The following is a 24,356-nucleotide window of genomic DNA, read 5'->3' as shown; positions in this document are numbered from 1 at the left end:
TTGACCTGTTTAAAGGTTTTGTTCGGCTACTGAGAGCGTTATCACACAGTCATTCAGAACAGCTGGTGCTCTCGTGCATGGTTCAGTGTTGCTTGCCTCGAAGCGAGCATAAAAAGGCATTTAGCTCATCTGGTAGGCTCGCGTTTGGGTTTCCCTTTGTAATCTGTAATAGTTTTCAAGCCCTGCCACATCTGGCGAGCGTCAGAGCCGGTGTTGTAGGATTCAATCTTAATCCTGTATTGACGTTTTGCTTGTTTGTCTGAGGGCATAGCGGGATTTCTTAAAAGCGTCCAGATTAGTCTCCCACTCCTTGAAAGCGGCAGCTCTAGCCTTTAGCTCGATACGCATGTTGCCTGTAATCCATGGCTTCTGGTTGGGATATGTAGGTACAGTCACTGTGGGGACGACGTCGTCGATGCACTTATTGATGAAGCCGATGACTCAGGTGGTGTACTCTTCCATGCCATTGGATGAATCCCGGAACATATTCCAGTCTGTGCTAGCAAAACAGTGCTGTAGTGTAGCATCTGCGTCATCTGACCACTTACGTATTGAGCGAGTCACTGGTACGTCCTGCTTTAGTTTTTGCTTGTAAGCAGGAATTAGGAGGATAGAATTATGGTCTTGGTAGATAGTGTGGTCTACAGTTTATCATAAGGTACTCTACACCTTAGGCGAGCAATACCTCGAGACTTCATTAATATTAGACATCGCGCACCAGCTGTTATTGACAAATACACACACCCTCATCTTACCAGAGGTAGCGTCTCTGTTCAGCCGGTGCATGGAAAATCCTGCTAGCTCTATATTGTCCGTATCGTCGTTCAACCACGTCTCGGTGAAACATAAGATATTTCAGTTTTTGATGTCCCGTTGGTAGGATAATCTCAATTGTAGGTCATCAATTTTATTTTCCAATGATTGCACGTTAGCAAGAAGAACGGATGGCAGTGGGAGGTTACTCGCTCATCTACGGATTCTCAGAAGGCTGCCCGATTTGAGGCCCCTTTTCCTGTGTCTTTACTTCACGCAAAAGGCGTGGATCTGGGCCTGTTCCAGTGAAAGCAGGATATCTTTCTCGTCGGACTCGTTAAAGGAAAAAGTTTCCTCCAGTTCGCGGTGAGTAATCGCTGTTCTCAAGTCCAGAAGTTATTTTCGGTCATAAGAGACTATAGCAGCAACATTATGTACACAATAAGTAAAAAAAATAAGTTACACAAAATGCAAAAAAACGAACAAAATAGCACAATTGGTTGGGAGAATGTAAAACATCAGCCATATTCTTTGGCGCCATCTTAAACACCAGTCTCAACGCCAACAGTGAAGAGGCGACTCCAGGATGCTGGCCTTCTAGGCAGAGTTGCAAAGAAAAAGACATATCTCAGACTGGCCAATAAAAATAAAATATTAAGATGGGCAAAAGAACACAGACACTGGACAGAGGGCCAGCATCCCGGAGTCGCCTCTTCACTGTTGACGTTGAGACTGGTGTTTTGCGGGTACTTTTAATGAAGCTGCCAGTTGAGGACTTGTGAGGTGTTTGTTTCTCCAACTAGACACTCTAATATATGCGTCCTCTTGCTCAGTTGTGCACCGGGGCCTCCCACTTCTCTTTCTATTCTAGTTTTAGCCAGTGTGCGCTGTTCTGTGAAGGGAGTAATTCACAGCGTTGTACGAGATCTTCAGTTTCTTGGCAATTTCTCACATGGAATAGCCTTCATTTCTCAGAACAAGAATAGACTAATGAGTTTCAGAAGAAAGTACTTTGTTTCTGGCCATTTTGAGCCTGTAATCGAACGCACAAATGCTGATGCTCCAGATACTCAACTAGTCCAAAGATGGCCAGTTTTATTGCTTCTTTAATCAGCTCAACAGTTTTCAGCTGTGCTAACATAATTGCAAAAGGGTTTTCTAGTGATCAATTAGCCTTTTAAAATGATCAACTTGGATTAACTAACACAACGTGCCATTGGAACACAGGAGTGATGGTTGCTGATAATGGGCCTCTGTACGCCTATGTAGATATTCCATAAAAAATCTGCCATTTCCAGCTACAATAGTCATTTACAACATTAACAATGTCTACACTGTATTTCTGATCAAGGACATTTCTATGTGACTCCAAACATTTGAATGGTAGTGGACTACTCTTATACCTTACTCAGGAGAATCCAAGTGTGTCTATCAGTGTGTCCATCTCACCTGCATCTTCTTGAGGTTGGGGAAGTCTCCAGGGGAGATCTGGTGTTCTCTCTCAATGCGGCTGTAGATCTCTCCCAGACTGTTGATCAGCTCCTTCTTCTTGCCCTCCTTTCCAAACACACTTGGCATCTCCTTCTTCAGAGAGCTGATGATGTAGGCATGGACCTACAAGGAAACAACAGGACTGGTAATACCAAGTGGGGCAGAAAGACATCACTCAAGTAATGCAGTACTTCCCAATTGCTGGTTCAGGACCCATACAGGGGTTGCAGCCAGCTCCTCTTGGGTCATAGTTTTGTTTATGTGTCTGTTGTGCCACTAAGGGCTCTTTAATGTTTCCCTTAATCTCCCAAAGTCCTTGAAACTGAAAATAAATGCCTGATATTTTAAACATTCAAACAGGAAGGAAGCACTTAAAGTTGTTTTATGAGGGTGCATGTAGCAGGTACCGCATCCGGCTACTCAAGAGGTTCCCTTTCCTTTTGGTTTCCTAAAACTGAGAGGGGAAGGGGAAAATAACCGCGTCACACGACTGGCTCTCCTGGAGATTTCTGAGAGACAATTCACCATGAAAGAAAAACTTCACGTTATGTATGCTATATCTGAATGCAATACTTTCTCTCGCTCTCTCTACCGCACCTGCTGGCTCGACCTATAGACTGCTCAGCTATGAAAAGCCAACTGGCATTTACTCCTGAGGCACTGACCTGTTTCACCCTTTACAACCACTGTGATTATTATTTGACCCTGCTGGTCATCTATGAACGTTTGAACATCTTGAAGAACAATCTGGCCTTAAATGGCCATGTACTCTTATAATCTCCACCTGGCACAGCCAGAAGAGGACTGGCCCCCCTCACAGCCTGGTTCTTCTCTAGGTTTCTTCCTTTTAGGGAGTTTTTCCTAGCCACTGTGCTTCTACATCTGCATTGTTTGCTGTTTGGGGTTTTAGACTGGGTTTCTGTATAGCATCAGCTGTATGACATCAGCTGATGTAAAAAGGGCTTAATAACTATATTTGATTGATTGATTGAATACTGAATATAGAATGTAGATTTTAAATGAGAACTACAGAGTAAAAATTAAAAGACACCTGATTTCTGAGATAAGGCATACTAAAAGTGGAAAACAAGTTTCAAGCAGTAAAATGGCAACAGCAACTCAAATCCAAGTCCACAATGTTTTTGTTGATATTCAACAGTTGCTCCAGACATTATTGACTGTGTTCAATGAGGAATAAAAGCAATTTAACAATAGTAGGTGTAGGGGTGAAAATAACAAATTACAAATACTCTTGTTACAGGAATTGAGTATCTTTTCCGAGTACTTGTACTTTCTTTTGTATTTTTCAAAGGCAGCCATTTTACTTGAACATGTTTTGTAGTATTGTGGTTTTGTAGTATTCCATAATATTAGATCATGAGGGCATGGAAAGTTTTGGAGAGCCCCTTGAAGGCAGAAAAGAAAATGCTCATTGTTGTTTAGTCATTCACGCATCGCCGCACCCATACAGGCCAATCAAGCTGTCCATACAAACTGAACGATGATGGTCGAAAGATTTTCAAAAAGTCTAAAATAATTTAGCTAGTTTAATTTGAGATAACTAGCTAGCTATGAATGATCAAAAATGTCGTTATGGATGGCTTTAGCAGCTAGTATAGCTAGCTATCTAATAGTCTAACTTACGTATGTTAGTGTTAGCCTAGTTGTCTAGCATGCTAATGTTAGCAAGCTATCCTTGCAGCTAAGTTAGCTGCGCCTATAACGTTGATAGTGTACACAATAGGTACAGCTAGACATGGAATCATCTCAACATTAGACAACATTTAGGTCTGAGAACATCTGACCAACTCACTTCAGTCTCAGTATCTGAGAATAACAAGCATGGGAAGTATGGGCTATTGTAATGTCAGTGATATGAAGTTGCCACCTAAAGCAGAATTTACTGAAATATTCAATATGTGTATGTTTTGTATTTGTAACTATACAGGATTGGTCTACCTGAAGCATCATCTTGACACAATAACAGAAAGTGAGACAGAGCAACAGAGGCAACATTCAACTGATTAACAGGACTTTTCTTCATCACTGACGCCCAAAAGGTCACCAGGTACAGGGGAGCTGGATGGGTACCTTGCATGTGTGTCAGATAAGATGGACTTGCTTCATTCCTTTCCATACAGACAGAAAGGAATTAAACTCCGCTTTCAGATGTGTGTCCCTCAAACTGAACAGAGGCATCTTTTTGGCTGTGTTGGACTGCTCTTCACTGCAAAGAGCGCCAGGACAGATTCTATTCACTTGGAAAATCAGCTCCTGCGGAAACTGAACAGCCAGTTCAGAGATAAGTGAAGGCATTAGAACAGAACTCCTTTGTTTTTGCTCAAGGAACACTACAAAACCTAATGTACTCTGTACATGTAGCCTATATACACTCTGTACACCTATATACACTGGCCAGTTTATTAGGTACACCACTCCATTCACGAAAATGTATCGCTCCTACAGACTGTGAGTCACGTGGCCATGGCTTGCTATATAAAGCAGGCAGACAGGCATCAGGGCATTCAGTTACTGTTCGATTGAACGTTAGAATGGGCAAAGCGAGTGACCTAAGCAACATCCCAGTGCAACATCCACCAACTTCCCTGTGGAACGTTTCTCACATCTTGTAGAATGCCATGAAGAATTCAGGATCTTCTGGAGGCAAAGGGGTGACCAACCCTACATCCCCTTCTCTATTTCAGCGGGGTTTGCTCAATCTTTATTTCCATGGTGTTCTGTTGTTGCCTCCAAGGCTAATTTGACATCAAATCCTTTAGTGCCCTGGCACTCCGCATTTAGCATTGAGAGAGTGAGAGAATGAAAGAAAGAGGGAGTTTGTGAGTGAGAGAAAGAGGGAGTTTGTGAGTGAGAGAAAGAGGGAGTTTGTGAGTGAGGGAAAGAGGGATGGAATGACTGGGGAAAAGTGATTTGTTTATGTACTTGATTTTGTATTGCTTATAATTCATCAATAAATTAATTACTTTGAATGTTTCATGTATTTTTTAAATATGAATAGTATTGACAAATCCTTTGTTTTTTATATACAGATGTGCCTTGCTGCAACATAAACAAAAAACAAACTTATTTAATACTGAATTTCCTCTATTCTTTTTTTCAATTTATTGCAAGGAAAAAATGATGTGTAACAACGTTCAGGTAACCTTAGCTATAAGGTCAACATTTTGATTTTAAAGGTATACTACATTACTTTCACTCGGAGTACTATTTAAATGAGCTACATTTTACTTTTACTTGAGTTGTTTTTTTACACCAGTACTCCACTTGAGTAAAATGTCATTAAAGTAACAGTACTTCTACTTTGGCGGATGGATGAGCACACTGCTGCTTATAGCAGATGAAGACTACCTCTCTGGTCAGGACAGGAGACATGACAGGGATCAGGAACCAGGGGACAGGGAATAGGGGGGCAGTGGAGGCTGCTAAGGGGAGGACAGCTCATAATAATGACCGGAATGGTATCCTTCCATTTACTCCAGTCCAGCCATTATTATGCCGTCCTCCCCTCAGCAGCCTCCACTGGACAGGGGGAGGTTGAGGGTGGGTTGCCATCTGTCTGGGTGCGATTCCATGGACTGTGGCCAAAACACACATGCAAAGGCACACACACACCCTTCAGGACATCATGTTGAACAGCCAGGTACTGTAGAGGAGGGCCCTACAGTACCTGAATTTGTCCAATAGAAACTCTTGCTTTGCTTTGGTTTGTTTCTTAAATGGTAAAAGGATTCCGTAATGAATACACCCTAGGTCTCATTGTTATTAGAATAAACACTTCTGATGCTCTCTCAAGGTCGTTCTGCACATAATTCAATATCACACCACCTCCCTGCTTGGCTCTACTATCCAACTCCCTCTATCCATCCCTCCCCCAGCCACAGATCATGCCTATACACATCTGGATCCAGTTGAATCCTACTGTAAGGTCAGGGACATCCCAGAAATAATGACAAGCTCATCAATTCAAATCAAATCAAATGTATTTATATAGCCCTTCTTAGATCAGCTGATATCTCAAAGCGCTGTACAGAAACCCAGCCTAAAACCCCAAACAGCAAGCAATGCAGGTGTAGAAACACGGTGGCTAGGAAAAACTACCTAGAAAGGCCAAAACCTAGTTAGAAACCTAGAGAGGAACCAGGCTATGAGGGGTGGCCAATCCTCTTCTGGCTATGCTGGGTGGATATTATAACAGAACATGGCCAAGATGTTCAAATGTTCATAAATGACCAGCATGGTCAAATAATAATAATAATAATTATTATCAATTAAACACTCCCCACTGTTTGTGATCACAAACACCCCTCTGTTCATTTAGCTATAGGGCGATAATATTGTACTGCAAATCATGTTTGCCTGAGACACCACAATAATTGGCGGCAACACAATATGGTCACAACTCACGGCTACGTCACCACAGAGGCAGGGTGGTGTTGGGGTTTATGGCTGTCTGGGAGGGTTATATACTCAGCCACGAGGAGTGAGATTCATCATGAAGCTGATTGTTAATCATCTGATGGTATTGGACACACCCGGAGCCTAAATGACCTGTCTTTATCCTGACCACTGCTGTGATCCCTGGATGCCCGTCCATCAGTCAGCCAGTAGGCCTTGACCACAGAACAACTCAAGTTGCAATTTATTTTTCTATCTAGCTTGGAAAAAATGAGTCATCAATATAATGACTTTTAAAACCTAGTCCTTGTGGAATGATTTCTATTGCTGTAAAATTATCACCATCGCCCAACAGTTTTTTATTGACTAGTAAAAAATCAAATAAAAATAGGATTTGTTTCCAAACTGCATGATGTGAGTTATAAAAAAAACATTTCTGTGTCCTGGGAAAAGAAATCATGCTCCCAAAAAATGTAAGATACATCGGGGGTTGAAGTTAGGGTTGTTCCATGACCAACTGCATCTCAAACCCACTTGCAATCAAGTCTCTATGTCAAGTGAACAGTAGTGACCTATGACTGATAATTGATGTGGTATGACTTTGGGTTCTCAGTGCCACCAATGCTTTATGACTCTATTAGAGTGTAGCTCAGCTGTGAAGGTACCCGGGTACAGCCACTGTACCAGCCTTCATCTCACCACACAGTCACATAATGTTCCCCTGGGGAGAGGGTTGGCAGCTCGCTTAGTAGGGGAAGGTTATCGTATCCTAACAAAGTGGGTGTGATTGCACTCATTACTCTTGCATAGTGAGTTTACTGTATTATATTTCCTGGTCAGTCAGGGCAACTGTATGGTCTCTCTTGAGATTCTATTCCATTCAAAGACCTCTTTAAAAAATACTATTCTTCTCTTTGGAAAAATGACTTAATACTTAATAAAAGAGAACTTTCTAGTCAGACCAAAATGACAATGTGCTTAGGAGTACTTTCCACTCTTTTCTGAGAGAATGTGTGCGTGCATGTAGTCAGCACTTACCTTGGCGAGCCGTGCCCTCTTGATGAGGTCGTTCAGCTTCCTGAGGGCAGCGTTGCGGGGTAGTGACTGGATGTCCTTGAACAGGTCCTGCTCCTCCGCCTCAAACAGTTTACGGTTGTCAGGGATGAGCAATGGGTGTGACCAGAACGACCCGATATAGACACGGATGACCTCAGGCGTGTTGACGATCTTCCCCAGCGACCACATGAGGGCGCCATAAACCCTCATCAGCTGCTGCGTCTCGATCTGGTCAGCCTTGTTAAGAACCACCCGGATCTTGTCTTCGTGGTTCTTCAGGGCCTTGATGACCTCCGAGAACTCGTCTGAGATGTCTAGCTTGTGGGCGTCGAACAGGAGGATGATGCGGTCCACGCGTTCGGCGAACCACTCTAAAACGGCTGCGAAGTCGTAGCCTGGAGAGGGGGGTGAGGGAGGTGAGGGGGTGAGAGGGGGGTGAGGGGTAGTGGAGGGAGATAGGCAGGGTCAACAACCGGCAGAACATCAACAGTACAGACTCTTGGAGGGCCAGAGCGATCCAGTGGCATCCAGCTAAGTAACCAGAAGAATGTTGTAAACTTGGGAGGCCTGCTATTGCTCAAGAGGACAAACAGTATGACACGTCATAAATTCCTAAAGACAAAAGTTAAAACCACTATCTGAGATAGAGGCTGAAAGCCTGAAAAACATGATCCAATGGTTGATCATTTGGTGCCTCTCCCTTATCTTACCATTAAGCAGTGAGAACATGATTTCTAAAGCCAATATTAATCTGTCTTGTCTTCACTTCTTGCTTAACTATGTGCTCACTTCATGCTAATACAGTGGATTGAGGAGAATGAGGGTGCTTTCTTTAACCCCAGTCTGAGGAGCAGGGAAGGACAAGAAGGGGCTGAATGACTCAGCATATGGCTTCATGACCTCCTCTCCTACCCTCAACCTCGCTAGCTGGATAACAGGCTTTACACTGAGTGGGAGACTGAACCACTTTATTCTCCTCCTGCATCTATCTCCCAGCAGCAGATAGGGAGAGAGAAGACAGGCATTTCAGGCGAGAAGGAGAATCCCCCAAACGACTGCTAATCTAATGGAGCAATTAGCTGTCTAATCTGAAGCCAGTGATCCGAGAAGCCCAGAGACGAAGAGAGCTGTCGGGGGAAAACAGATTTCAGCTCCAGAGAAATGAAAATGTACTCGTCTCTAGATAGCAGCAGGTGATGAGTACTAATGGATGAGTCCATTATCAAAGCATGTATTCCTAGTAGTGAAAGTAGCTAAGTCTCCCATTGACAAGATATCAGTGGTAGACATGGCTATCTTATTTGAATGCCATTGAAAGAAGCGTTTCCATTGGATGGGGAGAGTATTTCACTGTGTTAATTGGAAGCAGACCTGCAGTCTGAGAGTTGACCTTGGGCACCGCACTCTCTCTCTCCGCTCCATTCCTAACTCTAACTGGCTGGGACTTAAGTGGGGAAAATCACATTATAAAAACTACTAATATAAGGTTCTGCTCAAAGAGCTTGGCTTCCAGAAATGAATGTGTGTGCTGTGTACTCAACGTAATATAACAATGGGTCAGGGAACTACACACAACATATGTGACATAGCATTATGAGGAGAAGAAAGAAACATACAGTATGAGTACACCTTGAAGAAAACTAAGCATCTGTTTAAAACACACATGTAAAAGTAGTTGAATGTAAAATGAGACAATGGAATGATCTGTGAAATCAAAAAGAATAGAAGACAACCCAGGACTTTCATTGCAGGTCTATTGTTTGTGCATAGGCACATCATAGACACAGAAACACAACCTCAAGCTGTTTGCGCTGAGATGTATTTCAATATCAAGACACATAGCATCTATCAAGTTAAACACCACTCTTCTCCAACCCTACTCCAACTCCAGGGGTGCATGGCAGAGCTCCTCCTTACCTTGGTGCACTTACAGCTGAGGGGAAGATTTCCACAGAATTCCCAGAATTGGAGAAGGTACTGTACCAGAAGCTGGGATTAGTGTGTTAATGTTGCTCAAATCACAGGCATGGAATATGGCAGCCAGGGCCATGTTTCTAGGGAAGGATTTTATTCCATGCCGATACAGGATAGAAACGCAGAGGCCTCATCCTTGATGATTTGGCAGTTTCACTATGGGCCTTTATTGTTACCTTCTGTGGGGATAGACAGAACTCCTGTCTCACCTTTTCGTAGGAGGCATTTTATCATTAGTGCTTATGTGCTACTCCATACCCATGCTAGTGTTTCTCTAGTTCTCAAATATATTGACTAGACTTACTATTGACTATGGACCAACTACCGGTATTACTGTAAGGGCTCAACCAGAAATAAACACTCAAGGCTCCTTTGCCTCTGGAGGGAAATATAGGCAGCAGTACAGTAAGTCAGAGACCATACGTGAATAATGGGCAGGACAATAAGAGCAGTGAAACTGGTTGGAGGACCATGGCACTGATTTATAACGATGGGGCACAGTAAGCTGTTAATGTCAAGGGACCCAGGTATTTTAGGCCTGGCTTGACGCAGCACTGCAGAAATCCCATAGGGTCTACTGTAGTATAGGCAAGCTGCGTTGGTTAACACTGCGGTTGTTTAAAGTCGGACTTTCACTACAATACCTCCATATGGGCATTTACGATACTCGCTATAGCCGGGTCCATGTTCATTCGCAGCTGTACACGGGAAGAAAGAGACACAAACAGAGGTGAAAAATGAAAAGAAAGAAAAGGCGAGGGGTGGGGGGGGGGGGGCAGTGCTTCAAGTCAACATGAAGATGTGTGGGTGAATGTTGTACATTGTGATTATCATAATACAGTCTAGTAATGGACCTCTCCAGAACCGAAACACAGTCAGGGTCCTGACAGAACAGAAAACCAAATGTTGAAGAAAAGATCTTTAAAAAAAATACAGGTGGAAATAAGAGAAATCTGTATTCTGCCTGTAGACAGCTCCTGGTATAACTTCTATTTACCAACCCATTGTATTTAGACAAGATAAGATGACACACAAACAACGAAGACCACATTTCCTGTGGGGTTGCTACAGCAACAAGAGAAACGGTAACATTCACACTCTGAGACACAGGCGTCAGAGAGATTCAAGAACAAGCCCCCCCCACACACAGTTACACATCACACACGCAGACTTAAACACACCAATAATCAGACACACACACACACACACACACACACACAGCTGTGCTGACTTAAATAAGGTAAGATCATTTTGTTCTACACTTTGGTTTTACGTGGGTGAACAGCCATAGCCGAATACAGTTGAAAGAATTACTATGTTTCAAGTAGTTTAACTATAATTCAAAAGGCACTCGCACATCTGAGTGATCTTTTTTGCAGGTGCATGAAAACAGTTGAATAAGATGAGAAAAAAATAAGAAACCTGCACACTGCTCTTGCTAGTATCACTGCTCTTTATTAAGCCTTAGGTAAAGCTTAAAAAGCAGTGATACTAGCAAGAGCAGTGTGCGGGCTTCTTATTTTTTCTCAAGTAGTTTAACTATAAATGAAGAATGAAGGCAGGTTAAAATCTATTGCTATTGGAAGCATGATGAAAGTGGGCTTGCTACAGAGAACACTATGCCAAGGCAAGAAATGAAAGAAGTCATACAGTCCACGAACCTGGAACCAATCTTCTGTCTGTCGGCTCTGCTACCTAATTAGTTGGAAAGAGTGACACTGTCCTAATGTCAATTCCCAAGTCTATCCAAAGGTAACAAGTGTCAGATAAAAATTCCCCACTTTCCTCACTTCATTGACTTGCAACCAAACTAAACACACAACCAGCTAGTCAACTAGCGCTGTGACTTTGCCTACACTTGGGCTTCAGAAGCCATAGAAAGTGATTGGAATATCAGATCGAGGAATCCATCATTTTCCACAGTTCAATGACAGTTCACAAGTAAGGGTTAGTCTTCATGTCTTTTCCTAGCACTGTACTTCTGACTCCTGGCCCCTCAGAGGTTTAACTGTGTTACTGGTTGACATGGGAACGCAGGCTTGGCCCTTGGTTATGAAAATACGCTGCAATCAGACACTTATTCACTTAGGGCAGGCATGTGTCCTGCTGAAGATGACTATTGTGTTGCCTGAAAGGGTGGAAAACCACTCAGTAAATAAATAAATGAAATAGAAACGGTGCATCTCTTTGTTAGATTCAAATTAAGTAAGCTGAAAAGTTATGATCAAATGCTTTATAGATTTGAAAGAATTGATACACTCAGTGGACCTTTCAGTGATGGTGTTTATTGTGACAGATTTTGTTATGTATGCCTAGACAAATGTCCTCATCAAACTTTATCTAGCCAGACCCGTACCTCACCGTACCACTTCATTACATTGGGACAACAGGTGCAAGCCATCCAGAATGAGGGAATCTGCTAGGCACAGAATATAACATCATTATTGCTGTAATAGACCTGGGCTGGTAATAGTATTTTCCTCAGGATATGAGCATGGTGTAGGAGTCCTGGCCTGGTGTAGTGGAGGTCTATGCGGCCTGGCCCAGCAGAAAGAGAGGCTTCTCTGGGGAGAGAGAGGTGTTGGCTGAGTGTCAGTGAAAGCTCCCAGCTGCTAAAACTAACAGCAGCCCTTCTGCCAGGCCAGGCCTCTAATACAGCCCAGAGACTAGAGGATAGAACAACTCTATAGCAGATATAACATAGCTATACTGGAGATACGTGGTTAAAAAGCTCCAAATCATTTGCTGAATTACTCTTATAAAGCCTTTATTATACTGGGGTTAAATGTTTTCCCCGAAAGGTTAAAAACAACAGCCTTTATCAGGGTATCCTACTGTAGCAAAAGCTGTCCATAAACTAACCAACACTCTATCTCTCTATTAGTTTGTGGGCTTAGAGACGTCTCTATTATTGTCCCTTCTGGGCATCCTTACTGAGGTCATTATCCTTACCATCTGCCAGGTAAGTCTGTGTTTTTAAGAAGTCTGATTCTCTCTCGGCTCTCTCTCCCATGGCTCAGTTCTAAGCATACACAGATGGTCACCCACCTTGTACTGATGTGCTACTGTTCTATTAAGGGGGAAGGTGTGCAATATACTTGTTCGGAGTGATAAAAAGGCTTCCTGTGGCAACCCTCCCCTGTCCCCATACACGTGTCCTTGTCCCTAGCCAACTGTTGCCAGGCCTCTGGCATTCTTTGTAGTTCCCAGAGATTTGGCCTGTTTACTACTTAGCTACGAGTGGTACTAAAGCGTTCTACTTTCTGTGAGGGACTTGAAAGTATCAAGCAGTACTTGGCCCTCAAAGTTAACCTGTTTCAAACTCATTTCACTCTTCCCTAAATCCTTGACACAAGCCATCTTATTAAATTGGTGATTTGTAACATAAACATGTTCATGAGTGAACATTTGGAAATGTGTCCACTTATTCAGGAATCCTAAGAAAATTAACAGGCTGTGAAAAGTATCCTCAGGCCTGTCCGCTGCAGTGCTGTACATAGGATCCTAAGCTGTGCTGCTTTATTGAAACAGAAACAGGGTTGTCTGCAAAACCTGCACTATGCGCACTCAGCACTATTAACCCCACAGACACGCTCAGGCCAACACACAGCACAGTAGGAGAGAGAACAAAACAGCAGCAAATACATGCTGACACACATGCACGCAAACACACAAACACACCTGTCTCCTCTAAAAGGATTACAATGCTTGTTAAGCATCTTGTCAACACATGACTACAACCTTTCTCCAAACCACATTCAAAACACATTAGGCCTACTCATTCAAGGGGGTGTCTTTATTTTTACTATTTTCTACATTGTAGAATAATAGTGAAGACATCACCACTATGAAATAACACATATGGAATCATGTAGTAACCAAAAAAGTGTTAAATTAAAATATATTTTATATTTGAGATTCTTCAAAGTAGCAACCCTTTGCCTTGATGACAGCTTTGCACACTCTTGGCATTCTCTCAACCAGCTTCATGAGGAATGCTTTCCAACAGTCTTGAAGGAGTTCCCACATATGCTGAGCCCTTGTTGGCTGCTCTTCCTTTACTCTGCGGTCCAACTCATCCCAAACCATCTGAATTGGGTTGAGGTTGGGTGATTGTGGAGGCCAGGTCATTTGATGCAGCACTCCATCACTCTCCTTCTTGGTCAAATAGCCCTTACACAGCCTGGAGGTGTGTTTTGGGTCATTGTCCTTTTGAAAAACAAATGTCGCTGCAGAATGCTGTGGTAGCCATGCTGGTTAAGTGTGCCTTGAATTCAAAATAAATCACTGACAGTGTCACCAGCAAAGCAAAGCAACCCCACACCATCACACCTCCTCCTCCATGCTTCACGGTGGGAACCACACATGCGGAGATCCTTCGTTCACCTACTCTGCGTCTCACAAAGACACGGCGGTTGGAACCAAAAATCTCAAATTTGGACTCATCAGACCAAAGGACAGATTTCAACAGATTTCAGGTAGCGGTCCTGCTGCTGGGTTGTTGCCCTCCTACGGCCTCCTCCACGTCTCCTGATGTACTGGCCTGTCTCCTGGTAGCGCCTCCATGCTCTGGACACTACGCTGACAGATACAGCAAACCTTTTTGCCACAGCTCTCATTGATGTGCCATCCTGGATGAACTGCACTACCTGAGCCACTTGTGTGGGTTTTAGACTCCGTCTCATGCTACCACTAGAGTGAGAGCACCGCCAGCATTCAAAAGTGACCAAAACATCAGCCAGGAAGCATAGGAACTGAGAAGTGGTCTATGGTCACCACCTGCAGAATCACTCCTTTTTTGGGGGTGTCTTGCTAATTGCCTATAATTTCCACCTTTTGTCTATTCCATTTGCACAACAGCATGTGAAATTTATTGTCAATCAGTGTTGCTTCCTAAGTGGACAGTTTGATTTCACAGAAGTGTGATTGACTTGGAGTTACATTGTGTTGTTTAAATGTTCCCTTTATTTTTTTGAGCAGTGTATAATTTTCCTCCCTCATGATGCCATCTATTTTGTGAAGTGCACCAGTCTCTCCTGCAGCAAAGCACCCCCACAACATGAGTCTGCCACCCCCGTGCTTCACAGTTGGGATGGTGTTCTTCAGCTTGCAAGCCTCCCCCCTTTTCCTCCAAACATAACGATGGTCATTATGGCCAACCAGTTCTATTTTTGTTTCATCAGACGAGAGGATATTTCTCCAAAAAGTGCAATCTTTGCCCCCATGTGCAGTTCCAAACCATAGTGTGGCTTTTTTATGCGGTTTTGGAGCAGTGGCTTCTTCCTTGCAGGTTATGTCGATATAGAACTTGTTTTACTATGGATATAGATACTTTTGAACCTGTTTCCTCCAGCATCTTCACAAGGTCCTTTGCTGTTGTTCTGGGATTGATTTGCACTTTTCACACCAAAGTATGTTCATCTCTAGGAGACAGAACGCGTCACCTTCCTGAGCGGTATGACGGCTGCGTGGTCCCATGGTGTTTACACTTGTGTACTGTTGTTTGTACAGATGAACGTGGTACCTTCAAGCGTTCGGAAATTGCTCCCAAGGCTGAACCAGACTTGTGGAGGTCTACAATTCTTATTTCTTTTGATTTTCCCATGATGTCAAGCAAAGCGGAACTGAGTTTGAAGGTAGGCCTAGAAATACATCCACAGATACACCTCCAATTGACTCAAATGATGTCAATTAGCCTATCAGAAGCTTCTAAAGCCATGACATTTTTATGGAATTTCCCAAGCTGTTTGAAGGCACAGTCCACTTACTGTATGTAAACTTCTGACACACTGGAATTGTGATACAGTGAATTATAAGTGAAATAATCAGTCTGTAAACAATTGTTGGAAAAATGACTTGTGTCATGCACAAAGTAGATGTCCTAACCGACTTGCCAAAACTATAGTTTGATAACAAGAAATTTGTGTAGTGGTTGAAAAACTAGTTTTAATGACTCCAACCTAAGTGTATGTAACCTTCCAACTTCAACTATATATATCCATAAAAATGATGCTGATTCATGATTTCGACTGGCTAAGAAAAGCTGCCTACCTGTCTGTCTCATCCTGCCTCCCAACACCTTCATTGCTATGGGACAGCTGGCGATCGAATTTGAATATTGAAACAATGTTGCAAATGTCGGAGAGACAGACAGCAAGGTCTGTATAAATCTCTGCTTTTGAAAAACTAAATGTTATTCTAAAAGAAATGTGAGATAATGTCTAAATGCTTTTTATAGTGGAGATCAAGTTTATAAATTGCCTGGCTGGGCTGATGAGGTGAAATGAGGTGAAATGAGACAGTGGATTGCGCAGTTAGATGGAACAGAGTAAATAGGCATTTTAACATCATAGATTTAGCCAGTGGTAATTTGTGGAATAGACACAGGCTGGAATGCAGTTTTAACCAATCAGCATTCAGGATTAGACCCACCCGTTGTATAAAATCCCATAAACATATGGGTGTCGTATACACTATCTCTCTCTGTGATATCTGGTGTCTTTCAACACATTATGATTGAACGCAGACTAAAACCCTGCCTCAGCCGCAGACTAAAACCCTGCCTCACTTCTCAGTCATGAGAAGCAGGATATCTGAAGCTTGCTTGCTATTTCCACCACAAACATAGGAACCCTATGGGAATGAAGGTTCAAAAGTGTACTGGAAAATGCTAATAAAGTAATTACAGAAGTGGTGTAAGAAGTGTGGAAGCCACGATGTTTTGATACAGAACTGGTTATGCAAATCCCTCAGTGGGTTCAACAGCACAGGCCTGGTCACCACATTATCATGCAAATATTTTCCGTTAGGAAATTGGTTGTAATGAAGCTAAGAAAACAGAGCTAAAGCTGCCTTACTACAGTATGTCCGCCAGCAGTAACAGATGTTGCGTTTTTCAAGGACATACTTTCATTGCTACAGACTGTTTAGCACTATCACGATATATGAAATAGATTAGCAAACAGCACTGCTAACATTAGAATAGAGCACTACTTTCTCCCGAGTCTTGCTTTTGTACACATTTGCATTATGACTATTTCTGTAGTAGTAAATATAGGGTTTTCAGTCAGATTTCTTTCTTCTCGCTATGTTGTGCAATAAAAACACTGCTGTACTTGTGTCAGTGAATGGTTTGATCTCTAACTCCTGAGGGTGACCATCCTGGACTGAGTGAATGTGTGAAAGACAGGTGGAGGGGTTGGGAGAGAGGTGGCGGGATGGAGGGGTTGGGAGAGAGGTGGAGGGGTAGAGGGGTTGAGACAGGGGTGGAAGGGTTGAGAGAGGGGTAGAGGGGTTGAGAGCCGTACCTCTGCTGATCCTCTGCTTCTCTCCAGACAGGATGCCAGGAGTATCTATCACACTGATGCTCTCGAGAACAGGGTTGGGAAGCTGGGCACACACAAACCTACAGAACACACAGACATGGCCATAGACATGGTCAGATAGATAGCCCAACACTGAAGAATACAACACTGAAAAATACGGAGCTTACATGATCAAATCTGACACAGAAAATGAGTTGGCCGGACATAAGACCAACAGACAGACCGACTCACAGATGGACAAATAGACACACAGACAGATAGGTATCCTTCATGTAAAATAAAGTATTGACCACTTTGAACCAAATCATACTTCCTAAACCACAGGAGGTGGTGGCACCTTAATTGGGGAGGACAGGCTCGTGGGAATGGCTGGAGCGGACTAAGTGGAACAGTATCAAAAACACCAAACACATGGTTTCCATGAGTTTGATGCCATTCCATTCACTCCGTTTCAGCCATTACTACCATTAGCCTCCACTGTCCTAAACATAGTACATGAAAGTGAGAATTATTACTGAGGGGAAATGACCGGTCTGATATAGCCTTTCAAGACAAGCCAAGACTGAGTGAGCTTGGTGTTTTGAAGCATGTGAACTGTTCCCAGAAACCTGGCTGGTTCTCAATGGACCTCTTGGACTAAAATATGTTTTATATCCTCTTTGGTCATTTCAAACTCAAAGGGCAAAATAAGACATCAGTTCAATTGACCAATTTACAGTATAAAGCATATTCTTGCATCTAGATAGTGGTTACTGTAACACAGGAAGGCTGCTGCAGACTAGAATGCTGCTGCAGACAGGATGTTAGGCCTACTCGTCTGCAAGATGCACCATGCAGCAGAGGGCTTCTCATGCAGTGGCGGTTCTAGACCATTTCAACTGGGGGGGCCAAGCTGGGGCCAGTTGTACTGTTAGAGGGGCCATTTGTACTGTTAGAGGGGCCAGTTACATTAGACGTTATTGTTGTCATTTCGTTTTCTTCACTGCATTGCAGGCATTAGCAGGCAAAAGACCATGTTCCGCGTTGCCACAGTCTAATGACGGATGTAAAATAATAACGATAGCAAAAATGTAATAGCAAAAAAAGAACTAGCAAAAAAAGAAAAAAGAAATAGCAAAAAAAGAACTACTAGTGTTCTCATGACAGTCACATGATCGTTCGCTCACCAATTCAATGACAGCTTTGTCCACCAAATAATGCAACTGTAACATTGGCTGTCTCTTATCTATAAAAAACATGTTCATGCTGATATAGGAAATATATAATTATGTTGGAAATAAAATAGACTAGAATGCCAGATACATAGTTGAGCTATCCTCTGCTCTTTGATTCTTCTGTTTGCAAACAAACAGCGGTCTTATGTCAAGAACCTTTAAGAACCCCAAGAATGCTTAATAACCCCAAGAACTGTTAAGAACCTTTATTCCACACATTTGTTCGCCTACTTAACATTGTCAGAGCCACCTGCAGAAACCATCACAAGCCATATCATCTCCCTCAGGAAACAAGCTGAGCCTTGTGCTTACAGTGGAAACCCTCTGGATCGCTTCCTCTCCCTCTCGTGATCCAAAGTAGGATTGGCATACTTCAGAAACACCTGACAGTTAATAAGGCATCGAGCAGCAAGCCCTTTCCCAGAGTGAGGTTCGAGGTATGTATGACAGACACACACAACAGATGATACGGTGCATTCAGAAAGTATTCATACCCCTTGACTTATTCCATATGTATTAAATGTAATTGTTTATCATCCATCTACACACAATACCCCATAATGACAAAGTGAAAAAAATGTATATATTTTGATTTTAGCAAATGTATTGAAAATGAAATACAGAAATATCAAATTTACATAAGTATTCACACCCCTGAGTCAATACATGTTAGAATCACCTTTGGCAGCGATTACAGCTGTGAGTCTTTCTGGGTAAGTCTCTAAGAGCTTTGCACACCTGGATTGTACAAGATCTGTCCATTATTCTTTTCAAAAGTCTTCAAGCTCTTTCTAATTGGTTGTTGATCATTGCTAGACAACCATTTTTAAGTCTTGCCATAGATTTTCAAGTAGATTTAAGTCAAAACTGTCACCCGGCCACTCAAGAACATTTACTGTCTTCTTGGAAAGCAACTCCAGTGTATATTTGGCCTTGTGTTTTAGGTTATTGTCCTGTCTACTGAAAAGTTCATTCAACTCCCAGTGTCTGGTGGAAAGCAGACTGGACCAGGTTTTCCTCTATGATTTTGCTTGTGCTTAGCTCCATTCTGTATAATTTTTATCCTGAAAACTCCCCAGTCCTTAACGATTACAAGCATACCCAAAACATGATGCAGCCACCATTATGCTTGAAAATATGGAGAGTAGTGCTCAGTAATGTGTTGTATTGGATTTAATCCTTTTTAAATTCAGGCTGTAAAATGTGGAAAATGTCAAGGAGTGTGAATACTTTCTGAAGGCACTGTAAGAGCAAACAGACCCACTGACAGTCTGCAACTAAGGGGAAACCCTGAGCAGTGAGCAGAGGGAAATTCAATCAGAGGTGGAATGTAGAGCATGTGTGGCAGGTTCAGGAGTCTCTGGTCATGATATTATCCTGTGACATGGTAAACACAGCTCAACACAGCAACCGTTGAGAAAGGCTAAACTTAACTTTCACTCTCGCTCCTGCACTCATTCTGCCTCCCTCCCTTTCCTTTTCTCAAGGATGGTGAGTTTCATGACAACTTTATACAAAGGAGTATTCCAAAACATATTGGAATTTCAAATCAAATGGCATTCTGAAACTGATTGGAATTCAGCAAGAGCACAGAGAAGCACTCACAGGGATTACTAGCAGAGTTCTAGATAAAAATTCTAGCATTTGAGCCCAGAAAAAAATTAGGGGAACAACAAACTAAAAGCAAATTTGAAGAACTTCTCCCGGGGCCTTCAGAGTTTTTTTTCACATTCTGTCTTTGATGCACAAAATTAAACTTTTGGAGAGAAAGCTAATAAGTTACTGAACATTTACCCTGTCATCTTGGATAAGGCCACTAAAAACAACAAGTCATCATAAAATAAATCAGAACTGTGAGTTTTCATATGCTGTATAGATGGGCTGGCTGACAACATCACAAAAATGATGCACACACATCGATGTGGCCGGAAGGCCTGCGTTGTTATGATTCTGAACAGTCAGATAGCTAGCAACAATGACAACAAGCTGCCATGTGGGGAGTCATAGCTGGTTCGTTTTAGTTCATTGTATCTTGTTAGTGTCTTGTTTTGAGGTGTTTTGACTGATATCATGTCTATGCTATGGTTGAAATTCGCTAGCTAGCTAACCAACAACTGTAACAATGTATTTGAGAGATAACAAGTGCTCATTGTGCAAATGTACTTACGTTTTCAATAAACATTTGGAGACTAAATATAGTTTACATGTTGTCAACAGTCTATATCAACCCCATCTGTTTTGCATCATAGTTGTGCACGTGTCGTTTTGTTGCTAAACAACCAACCTTTCTATAAAAACTTGAGTCATCCAAATAGAATACTTTATGTGGACTGCTGTAGTCTCACCTGTTGAGAAAGGCATTTCCGAAGGAGTTGAGCTTCCTAAAGGGTTTCTTGGGGTCGACAACTAGGGCGTTGCCAGGGATCACCCCCTCCGTGTCTCCATGCATCACTGCAATGAAGGAGTCTGTTGTGGGCTCCGGCCCAATCCGCATTCCAGGGAAATCCTGCTCCAACAGGTATCTGGGGAGTAATAGGAGAAATGGATGTCTGTTTATGCATTATTTTATTGTCCACTATCTTAGTTTACATTTTACATTACAGGCCCGGTACACCTACCAGTTACATAGTAAAATCGTACTTAACCATCTTTTTAAAAGAACATACTAACATTGTTGAATTATAGGGTCAAGGTCAAGAGTTTCATCGTCAATCAGTCCACATTGACATTACAGATGTGTAAAAATGTAGTATAATTGTATAGAATGTGCAGAATCCTAGAAATGCATTGAATTGTAAATACTAGTAATTTATAACTGAAATTGTCCTTTTAAACTACTTTAAACCTTTAAAGCACTAACAGATGTGAGGTCAACCAGCTGATACTCTATATATCCACTCTACACACATCTTGTCATAGGGGTCAACAGTGCCAGTTAGTACTGTCTCTATGTTGACACTGTTTAAATCCATAATACAGTGCTATTGCAGCAGTAGACGGCCAACAGTAGATGAGCAGCACTGTCCAGAGCCAGATGTTTAACCTTCCCACAGCTCTGCCACTGAGGCTTCAGTGAGAGGAAGGGAGGCAGAGTGAAACTGGACTGATGGAGAGCACAGGGACTGCGCACGTGTGTTAGGAGACAGACCATAGAGGAAGGAAGGCCTGTGTTCTTTCATAGCACTGAGGACTGAGGAGTCAGCACACACACAAACACAGGCCTAGCTCTTTCCCTACCACTCTCCCTACTAGAGGTAGACCGATTAATCGGAATGGCCGATTAATTAGGGGCGATTTCAAATTTTTATAACACACAGAAACCGATTTGCCCGTTTAAAAAAAAATAATTGTACACCTTTATTTAGCTAGGCAAGTCAGTTAAGAACACATTCTTATTTTCAATGACAGCCTAGGAACGGTGAGTTAACTGCCTTGTTCAGGGGCAGAATGACAGATTTTTACCTTGTCAGCTCGGGAATTTGTTTTTGCAACCTTCCGGATACTAGTCCAACGCTCTAACCACCTGCCTTACATTGCACTCCACGAGGAGCCTGCGTGGCAGGCTGACTACCTGTTATGCAAGGGCAGCAAGAAGCCAAGGTAAGTTGCTAGCTAGCATTAAACTTATAAAAAACAATCAATCTTCACATAATCACTAGTTAACTACACATGGTTGATGATATTACTAGTTTATCTAGCGTGTCCTGCGTTGCATATAATCGATGCGGTGCCTGTGAAATTGTGTCACTTCTCTTGCGTTCCGTGCAAGCAGTCAGGGTATATGCAGCAGTTTGGGCCGCCTGGCTCGTTGCGAACTGTGTGAAGTCCATTTATTCCTAACAAAGACCGTAATTAATTTGCCGGAATTGTATGACATAACATTGAAGGTTGTACAATGTAACAGCAATATTTAGACTTAGGGATGCCACCCGTTAGATAAAATACGGAACGGTTCCGTATTTCACTGAAAGAATAAACGTTTTGTTTTCGAAATTATATTTTCCGGATTCGACCATATTAATGACCAAAGGCTCGTATTTCTGTGTGTTGTTATGTTATAATTAAGTCTATGATTTGATATTTGATAGTGCAGTCTTACTGAGCGATGGTAGACAGCAGCAGGCTCGTAAGCATTCATTCAAACAGCACTTTCGTGCGTTTGCCAGCAGCTCTTCGCAATGCTTCAAGCATTGAGCTGTTTATGACTTCAAGCCTATCAACTCCAGAGATTAGGCTGGTGTAACCGATGTGAAATGGCTAGCTAGTTAGCGGGGTGCGCACTAATAGCGTTTCAATCGGTGACGTTACTCGCTCTGAGACTTGGAGTAGTTGTTCCCCTTGCTCTGCAAGGGCCGCGGCTTTTGTGGAGCGATGGGTAACGATGCTTCGAGGGTGGCTGTTGTCGATGTGCTCCTGGTTCGAGCCCAGGTAGGGGTGAGAAGAGGGACGGAAGCTAAACTGTTACACTGGCAATACTAAAGTGCCTATAAGAACATCCAATAGTCAAAGGTATATGAAATACAAATGGTATAGAGAGAAATAGTCCTATAATTCCTATAATAACTACAACCTAAAACTTCTTACCTGGGAATATTGAAGACTCATGTTAAAAGGAACCACCAGCTTTCATATGTTCTCATGTTCTGAGCAAGGAACTCAAACGTTAGCATTTTTACATGGCACATATTGCACTTTTACTTTCTTCTCCAACACTTTGTTTTTGCATTATTTAAACCAAATTGAACATGTTTCATTATTTATTTGAGGCTAAATTGATTTTATTGATGTATTATATTAAGTTAAAATAAGTGTTCATTCAGTATTGTTGTAATTGTCATTATAACATATATATATTTTTTTAATCAGCTTTTTTTGGTCCTCCAATAATTGGTATCGGGGTTGAAAAATCATAATCGGTCGACCTCTACTCCCTACTGCAGCCGCCACATAGGCCTGCACGTCCTCTATGAACAATGCACACAGGAAACTAAAGACGCTGCCTATGGCCCTATCCTACAGGACAGTGACATCGCATAGGGTACAAATCACAGAGAAAAGGAGTAGCCCAACTAGCCCCGCCCATCTCTCAGTTTCCTCTATTCCCAAGCCAGGTATGTTGTTGTCTTAGGTCTCTCTTTATGTAGTGTTGTCTCTCTTGTCGTGATGTGTTTTGTCCTATATTTTTATTTAATTTATTTGTATTTCAATCCCAGCCCCTGCCCCCGCAGGAGGCCTTTTGCCTTTTGGTAGCCCGTCATTGTAAATAAGAATTTGTTCTTAACTGACTTGCCTAGGTAAATAAAGATTCAAATAAAAAATAAAACAACTATTAGAGAGGCTAGCTCTAGAAACTCTGACAGTGGACTGGACCATGACAGGCAGCATAGGAAACCCCACAGGGCACACATTGGTTGAATTAACGACGTTTCCACGTCATTTCAATGAAATGACATTGACCTAATGTGGAATAGATGCTGAACTGACATCTGTGCCCAGTGGGACAAAGCCATCACCGACTTGGCCAGTGCTGAACCGTAGTTGATTAAACATTCAAACGTTTCAAACTTTTGAAATCGACTCCTATTGTGGGTGCACATAGAGTATGGTCTGGCTTTAGCAGAAAATATAAGTATAAAGTATAAAAAGTTATTTAGCAAAAACTAAAGTATTATCATATAGAAAGCTCCTAGATGTGTGATATTTTTATCAGATGGCATGCGATCCATATCTAATCCAATCTTGTCCAGGGATTGATATACCTGGAATTTAGCATGTCTGATGCCAATCAGAGAGGATTTCAGGGATTTCTCCCTCTGTCTGTACCAAGGGATCACAACCACACCTGGTTACAGAATGTTGTCTGCATGTCACCGTGGATTTTAAAGGACTGCCTAATTAAGACCAGTTATATGGCCAGACTGAGACAGAACCCTATCAACCAGCCCACAATCAAATGTCATTCTCACACTTTCAAAAGCATGAGAACAAAGCCCTACTATTCAATTACTTAACCCAAACATGATAACTCGTTTGAAAATAAGTACTACAATCTATGAAGGGCTATGAAGTAACAGTGCCCTAAAGCTAATAACTAATTTCAATAGTACAAACTAAAAGGGGATAGGAA

At 42.2% G+C, this 24,356-nt stretch overlaps 1 protein-coding gene across 2 annotated transcripts in view; it reads right to left on the bottom strand.

The window, feature by feature from the left end:
* Positions 1-24,356, bottom strand: part of LOC129825134 (EH domain-containing protein 3) — a 30,672-nt gene that overhangs the window by 4,390 nt on the left and 1,926 nt on the right. For both annotated transcript variants that reach the window (XM_055884960.1, XM_055884961.1), the window contains 4 exons: positions 20,575-20,751; positions 16,998-17,095; positions 7,699-8,111; positions 2,203-2,367 (listed from right to left, as the gene is read on the bottom strand). In XM_055884960.1, coding sequence (XP_055740935.1) covers positions 2,203-2,367; positions 7,699-8,111; positions 16,998-17,095; positions 20,575-20,751 — 853 coding nt within the window. The remainder of the gene's footprint in view (positions 1-2,202; positions 2,368-7,698; positions 8,112-16,997; positions 17,096-20,574; positions 20,752-24,356) is intronic.

Source organism: Salvelinus fontinalis, chromosome 27 (genome assembly GCF_029448725.1).
Source record: "Salvelinus fontinalis isolate EN_2023a chromosome 27, ASM2944872v1, whole genome shotgun sequence".
Taxonomy (NCBI): domain Eukaryota; kingdom Metazoa; phylum Chordata; class Actinopteri; order Salmoniformes; family Salmonidae; genus Salvelinus; species Salvelinus fontinalis.
This window is presented reverse-complemented; position numbering and strand designations above follow the sequence as displayed.